The following is a 7,646-nucleotide window of genomic DNA, read 5'->3' on the forward strand; positions in this document are numbered from 1 at the left end:
ATTTTTGGATGCAGATGTTGATAAAGGAATAACTCTTTAGAGAGAAAACCTAAGAGATTACTGAAAGAGAGGATAAGGCATATTCCAATAATGATCTGATTGATGCCTTTAAAACATGGTATTTCTCTATCATTAAGTGGCTGCAATGCTACACAACAATGACACTACTATGTTCCATTAACAGAAGAAGAATGACAGAATTAATCAATTGTATTCATTCTTCAAGGGTAGAGATGACATAACTCCGAGCAATTGAATTAGATTGAAATTGTGAAAGGTGCCAACCTTGTGATGTAATGGAGAAAGGGTAGCATCCTATTGATCATAATCAGTCCTACCATGTTCAGAAATAAATCTTAAGACATGGTGGTTCAACTACACAAGATAATGAAGTTACATTGACATTCACTGTACTAGGAACCTGGGAAACATTGACATAGTATGCAAACATGCTAACATATAAATGAATATGTATATTATTGATAAACACATTAAACATTTGCAACCATAATAAGTTGAAAAAGTGGTTTAGCTTCATGCAGATCCATTTGCTATACATAGTCACTTTTTTTTAGGGGGAAGGGGGGGAGGAAAGGAGTTGCAGAAGGGTATGGTAAAACTTAACTGTAGAGGTCAATCACTCTCTTGTACACACAAATTTCAAATCTGTCCCATGTGTTGGTACCTGAAAAACAAGCAATTTCATGAACACAAAGGCTTAATATCATTCATGTAAAAAAATACTTCAAAAATAAAATCAACAAGCTAAGTAACATAACTATTGGTGTTCCGTAGAAAACGTATGAACAACACACAAATACACAATTAAGACACTTAGGTAAGACAAGAAAGCACCACATTTTTCAAGCTTTTTAGCCACAACAGCAGTCTTACGATGTTTCAGGCCGCAAGAATGATCATGTTCACTGTTAACTGTTTGGCAAGTGTACAAAAATGTCTAAGTAGTAAAGACTCGGAAGTCCGAGTGTCCATTTCCACAGGGACTTTGTTTTGTATTTGTGTTGGATAGTTTCCAATTTATAAGAGGAAAAGATGAGATAAGGTAAAAGATGAGCTAAAAGAAATAATAACTAAAATAGTAGATATTAATAAGAGACAAAAGATATAATAGGGAATTCAATGGGATGAGAATGTTAGAACCTAGCATGCCTTATTTGCCTAAGATGTATTATTTTAGATTTTTCTCTATCAATTAGGTGAACTTTTCCTACCCACATCTATTAGAATACTTGCCCCTGATGTCTCACAATGACAAGCCTATCTTACCTATCTATCTCCCAAATGTCTTTGCAAAAATTCAATAGATAAAATGCATGAAGTTCTAATTCTAGATGTTTGCTTTGATGCATGGGTATAATGCAATCACTCTATGTCTAACAATGATTTTATTAAGATACCCCTTCCTTTTAGTTTTATTAGAAATTACCCTCTATCGAGCGATTAATCCCTAAAACTGATGCATGTAAAATCTTCCTTGTATTTCTATTAAGGATTACCCTATGTCGAGCACCTAACCCCAAAAAATGATGCAAGTATGAATGATACATGAAATTAAAATAAGAAAGGATAATAGGAAAGAAAACACCTGTTTGCATTGATAGATATGAATCATACAATACATCTTTTGGCTTTTTAGGCCGGCCAGACCCTAACTAAGGGTTTAACCACTCATAGCCATAAGGGGTCTTACACTTGAAAAAGGGTATAGAAACTGATGGAGGAGAAGGGATGGAAAAAGGGAATAGAAAATAAAGGAAGAGAAAAAAGAATTTCCTAAGGGAGAGTTCTCAGGCTTTAGGTGAGTATTAGATTGCTTTGAGACTCGGTGTGTCTTTTCTCCTTGGCTTGACTCCCTTTTTGTAGTTACTGTAGTGGACTTGGGCCTATGTACTTGTGTTAAGCCTGTGTTGCTTGCTTAGCGCGGGTGCTTGTATTCGCACTAAGGCTGTGTTGCTCGCTTAGCACAGGTGCTTGTATTCGCGCTTAGTGCACCTCTTCTCACCTAGCGCCAGTGCATGTTTGTGCACTGAACGTGTCTTAGGCTGGGCCTAATGCCAAAATCTCCCTTTTTCATATTTTTGCTATTTTCTGCATCTTTTTGGCTTTTAATCCCTCCTTTTCATATCTGCAAGCCATAAATAAGAAAAACATCAATTCTTAACAATTAAGCACAAATAACTGCTAAATAAATATTTTTAAGGTTATTTTCATTATCAAAAACAACTCATATTTAGTAGTTATCACTCATAAGTAACATAAAATCAATTAGATGATAACAAATGACAGAGGAGCCAATCCAATAAACCACGTGTATAGGACAATTATTTACATCACAATTTGTTGAAGAACATTCAGACTTAAGTACCAAATATCATTCAATAAACATGAATTAAGAAAATTATAGATAAAAATTAAACAATTTTCCCCGCACTACCACTAAAAGAATGAAAATTGAAACAAAAACACTTTTTTTTATCCCACAATTGGTACTTTTTCAGAATGATAGATCACCCAGGTTCGGGTCCATAAACAATTACACTGTGAAGACTCGCTTTCACTATGACTCCTGTGGTTTCCCTTAACCAAGCCACTACCTATGAGTTGCAATCTTATTCTTCAACTCTTCAACAAACACATAGTTAGAGTCCCTAGCCTCCAAAGAAATAGATTACCAATGAAACCTCCTGATCATCCCTTATTCATATTTATAAACATGATACAACTAACTTAATCTTCCTTTTTCCTTCAAAAGTCTCCATCCAAATTTTCCATTTAGCACATTCCAGACCTTGCAAACTAAGAGATATATTGCAAAACTACTCCTTATACAAAGGGCATGCATGTTCAAAACTACAACACATAACATAGCAACATAGAAGAACATTGAGGCAAACCCAATTGCAAAATGAACATCAATCAAAAGAGCAATATAAGAAGCAAAGAATAAAAAGGACAAGTGAACCAAACTACAACCATAATAATAATAAGTGAGGAAAGAGTGAAAATACCTTCACCACAAAGGGACTTCCTGGTAGTGATGTGAAGAACCTTAGTGGGCATCCTGACAGGTCCCTTAATCCTGAGTTGTTTGTCCTTTGCAACGCGAACCAAGTCCACACAAACTAAAAGTAACAAAAAAACCAAAACATAAGCCTAAGGAGAGCGTGTGGAAGCAATGTTTTCCAAGGTTATTTTGATGATGCCAAAGAATCAAGAGTTAAGCAAAGTTTCAAGCAAATATTCAAGAATCAAGTTTCAAGTTTCAAGATCAAGTTTCAAGAATCAAGAATCAAGAATAATCAAGATCAAGATTCAAGAATCGAGAGAAGACTCAATCAAGATAAGTACTAAAAAGTTTTTCAAAACATTGAGTAGCACATGAAGTTTTCACAAAATCTTTTAGCAAAGAGTTTTACTCTCTGGTAATCGATTACCATAAGGTAGTAATCGATTACCAGTAGCCAACATTGTTTTCAAACTAATTTACAAAGCTATAATCGATTACCATAATCATGTAATCGATTACCAGTGTTTTAAAACGTTAAGATTTTCAAAATTCAAAATGAAGAGTCACATCTGTTGATGTGTAATCGATTACATCTTTATGATAATCGATTACCAGTGATTGTTTTCGAAAAATTCATTTCCAAAAGTCATAATTCTTCAAGTGACTTGTTTCTGAAGATTCTTTCAAAAGTCACAACTTTTCTAAGTGACTAGTTTTAAAAGAAATTGCCAAAAGTCACATACTTTGACTTGAGTCATCAAAAGATTATAAATATGTGACCATGGCATGAATTTGAGATTGATCCATTATCTCTTTCAATCATTCTATCTTTCAGTCTATCTTTCAACATCTTCTTTCATTTCTTTCTACAAAATTTTTCCGATTCTTTTTCTCTTCATCCTTCTAAAAGTTTTTGTTCAAAACTTTCTCTTCCAAGAAAAGTTCTTTGTTCAAAAACTTGTGCTATTCATCTTTTTCATTCTCTTCTCCCTTTGCCAAAAAGAATTTGCCAAGGACTAACCGCCTGAATTCTTTTTGTGTCTCTCTTCTCCCTTTTCCAAAAGAACAAATGACTAACCGCTTGAATTCTTTTGTGTCTCTCTTCTCCCTTTGCCAAAAAGAATTCGACAAGGACTAACCGCCTGAATTCTTGTTGTGTCTCTCTTCTCCCTTTTCCAAAAGAACAAAGGACTAACCGCCTGAATTCTTTTGTGTCTCCCTTCTCCCTTTTCAAAGAATTCAAAACGACACAGTCTGAGAATTCTTTTGATTCTTACCTTTCCCATAAACATAATATTTCAAAGGACTAACCGCTTGAGAATTCTTTTGTTTCCCCCTTCACAAAGTTTCGAAGGACTAACCGCCTGAGAGCTTTGTCTTAGCACATTGGAGGGTGCATCCTTTGTGGTACAAGTAGAGGGTACATCTACTTGGGCTGTTGTGACTGAGAACAAGAGAGGGTACATCTCTTGTGGATCAGTTCTAGTGGAGGGTACATCCACTAGGTTGTTCAAAGAGAACAAGGAAGGGTACATCCCTTGTGGATCTTTTCTTGTAAAGGATATTACAAGGTTGAAAAGAAATCTAAAGGACCACAGGTCGCTTGGGGACTGGATGTATGCACGGGTTGTTGCTGAACCAGTATAAAACTATTGTATGTTTGTCTTCTTCTTCCCTACTCTTTTAATTTCCGCTGTGCACTTTAATTACCGCTTTTACTTTTGGTTAAGTTTATATTTCTGTTCTTTACTTTCTTAACAACATAGTAAAAGCATAAGAAGGGTAAATTTTAATTAGTAAAGGTTCATTAATAATTAATTCAACCCCCCCTTCTTAATTATTCCGAGGCCACTTGATCCAACAGAGCGATAACCTTAAAAACGAAAACTACAATCAATTGGGGCATACCCTTCTCGAGGTTTTTGGTGTGCTAGGAGGAAAGGGTGAACACTACTTGTGGATCTGCTCCCGGGGCTCCCCCAAGTCGGACTTTGTGGGCTTCATTGCAGTGTATGTCAACATTATTCAAGCCGATGCACAAAAATGGAAGAAGAAGTCGCTGATGTGTTTGGAAATAAGAGAGGGCTTTGGCGTACAATGGAATAGAAAACCTAGATAGAGGACCCTTCTTTCATCCTCTGTTTCAATCGTGCTAAATTGGAGAATGTTCACTTCCAGCAAGTGCACCAGATCGTGCAAGTAGTATAAAAAGATAAGAACCGAGTATCGAACTCTCGGGGAACTTGTGTTACTTGGTAAAGCTATTTCAGTAAACAGGTGTCTAGTGTGAAAAAAGATGTATTTATATGAACAGATGTGTAAACTAACTATTAAAAAGGGAAAATCACGTGAGAAATGATGCGTGAAGACAAGAAGGTGACACGTTGGTCTTCCTAGTAGGTGCCTGATGCTCAAAGGATATTCTCTATTTAACAATGCTTATGTGTTCTATGGTGTCTCCTGAAATGCTAAACCTCGATTCCTCTTGTTGGACTAAACTCAACCATGACCGCATTAAGACAAACATACAACAACTAGGTTACCATACCTCGATTCCTCGTGAAAATATGACAAACTAGCCCCGTCCTATCAAGTTCTAAGAATCAGACCAGTTTCCACTGTTGAATGATCCTAAGGACACATGCATCTACGTGATCAAGGTAAAGGCATGGTAGAATGAAGTTCTGATAGCACAGTGAACATACAAAACATCAATAAATAGATACAAAGATATCCAAGAAGGAAGATCCAACAGAGGATTTAGCTTTCCATAACTAGGAAGCTTCCTTTACAACAAAGAAAAGAGAATGATGAAAGATTGCAGAAATACAAGTGGTGGGGATGTCTCCTCCACCTCTAGGACCTCTCAATCACTCACAAACTCAGCTCATGTTCTCAGGATGACTTCCTTTTCCAGCTTTGGTCTCTGCAGATCTTCACACAACAAAATCTCTCAAACTCTCTGGAATTTGGACCTCTCTCTCTAGAACTGAAGACATGAAAGAGCTCTTCAAGAAAAATGTCCAAACTCCCTCTCTAAATCTGATTTCAGGCTTAAATAGGTGGCTTTGTTCGTGCTCGTCCGCTTAGTGTAACTCTGATCCGCTCAGCGCACATTTGTGAATATTGGCTTAGCGTGTGCTTTTTTACTGTTCAATTAACAATGCTTGTTCCATTCTGTCCTTTCTGTTGGAAAGGAGAAGTTTATAGGAAGTATTTGAGAGAAATGGAAGAGGAGAGAATATTTGAAAGAAGACTAGTTTTATTACTTGGAAATGCTTTGGTTTTAGCTTCGCTTACAAATGACAACCTTTCCCCTTTTTATAGGCTCCAAGGGAGAGTTCTAGATACATCTAGAAAAATTTTCACACTCTTCAAGGGAGAGTTCTACACACTTCTCCCAACTACTTAGTTTTACACACTTCTTCCCATTACTTATTAAATATTACTTCTACCTATGTCTACACTTCTTTAGAGTTTTCTTTGAAGTAGTAACACAAACTTAAATGGGCCTAACACTTGATTAATGGGCTAAATCAAGTTTATATTATTCAACACCCCCATTTAAACTTGATTTGTCATTCCAAGTAAGCTTTTTAACTTGATAAAGTCTTCTTGCTTAAGCGACTTGGTGAAGATGTCGGTTACTTGGTCTTGAGACTCCACATATTCTGCAGTACATCCTTTCTTGCTATGCACTCCTTTATGTAGTGGTAATGAGTATCAATATGTTTACTTCGATCATGGAACACTAGATTCTTTGCTAGAGCAATGATTGACTTATTATCCACAAAGATCTTGGTCGGTTCTTTTTGTGTCATGCCCAATTCATTTAACAACTTCCTGAACCGGACTGCATGCTAGACACATGAAGTAGTTGCTACGTATTATGCCTCACAAGTCGAAAGAGTGACTATCGGCTACTTTTTTTACATCTAAGTAAAGGTTGTGTTCCCCATGAAAAGCACAAATTCACTGGTACTTTTCCGATCATTTTTATCTCCAGCCCAATTGTTGTCACTGTAACCTACAAGCTTATAGTCATTACTTGTTAAGAACCATAAGCCAAATATGATTGATCCTTTGATATAGAGAAGAATTCCTTTTGTGGCCTTGAGATGAGTAATGGTTTGAGTCTCCATGTATCGACTAATGAGTCCAGTAACATACAAAATGTCTAGTCTTGTACACGTCAAATATTGCAAACTACCCACCAAACTCTTGAAATTTGTAACATCCACCTTTTCTGCTTTGTCGAACTTTGATAACTTCATTTTGCACTCCATTAGTGCTCCAATTGGCTTGCAACTATCCATCTTGAATTTCTTGAGCATCTCCTTTGCGTAGCTTTGCTATGAAATGAAGATTCCATCTTCCTTCTGCTTTTCCTTAATGCCAAGATAGTATGACATTAGTCCGATATCGGTCATCTCGAACTCCTTGGTCATTGCTTTCATGAACTCTTCAAACATACTTGGATTACTTCTCATGAAGATCAAGTCATCAACATATATGCACATGATCAAGATATCTCCATCTTTGATCTTAACATACAGGGCATGCTCATTTGGGTACATTGTGAAGTTATTTTTTTGGAAGTACTTGTCAATGTAACTAT

The 7,646-nt window shown here is 36.3% G+C and overlaps 1 protein-coding gene and 1 pseudogene across 1 annotated transcript; both read right to left on the reverse strand.

Moving 5' to 3' along the window:
- Window positions 1–620: 620 nt before the first annotated feature.
- On the reverse strand, window positions 621–5,050 carry LOC114405074 (annotated as a pseudogene).
- A 1,913-nt stretch (window positions 5,051–6,963) lies between these two features.
- On the reverse strand, window positions 6,964–7,344 carry LOC114376671 (uncharacterized mitochondrial protein AtMg00810-like). Its single transcript, XM_028334928.1, has one exon. It carries the CDS (start codon window positions 7,342–7,344, stop codon window positions 6,964–6,966), a length of 381 nt encoding a protein of 126 aa, XP_028190729.1.
- Between the last annotated feature and the right edge of the window lie 302 nt (window positions 7,345–7,646).

The sequence above is a fragment of the Glycine soja genome, chromosome 1 (assembly GCF_004193775.1).
Source record: "Glycine soja cultivar W05 chromosome 1, ASM419377v2, whole genome shotgun sequence".
In the NCBI taxonomy this organism is placed as follows: domain Eukaryota; kingdom Viridiplantae; phylum Streptophyta; class Magnoliopsida; order Fabales; family Fabaceae; genus Glycine; species Glycine soja.

Coding starts and splice junctions, on each gene's coding strand:
- LOC114376671 (XM_028334928.1), bottom strand. CDS start 7,344: ATGGATAGTTGCAAGCCAATTGGAGCACTAATGGAGTGCAAAATGAAG.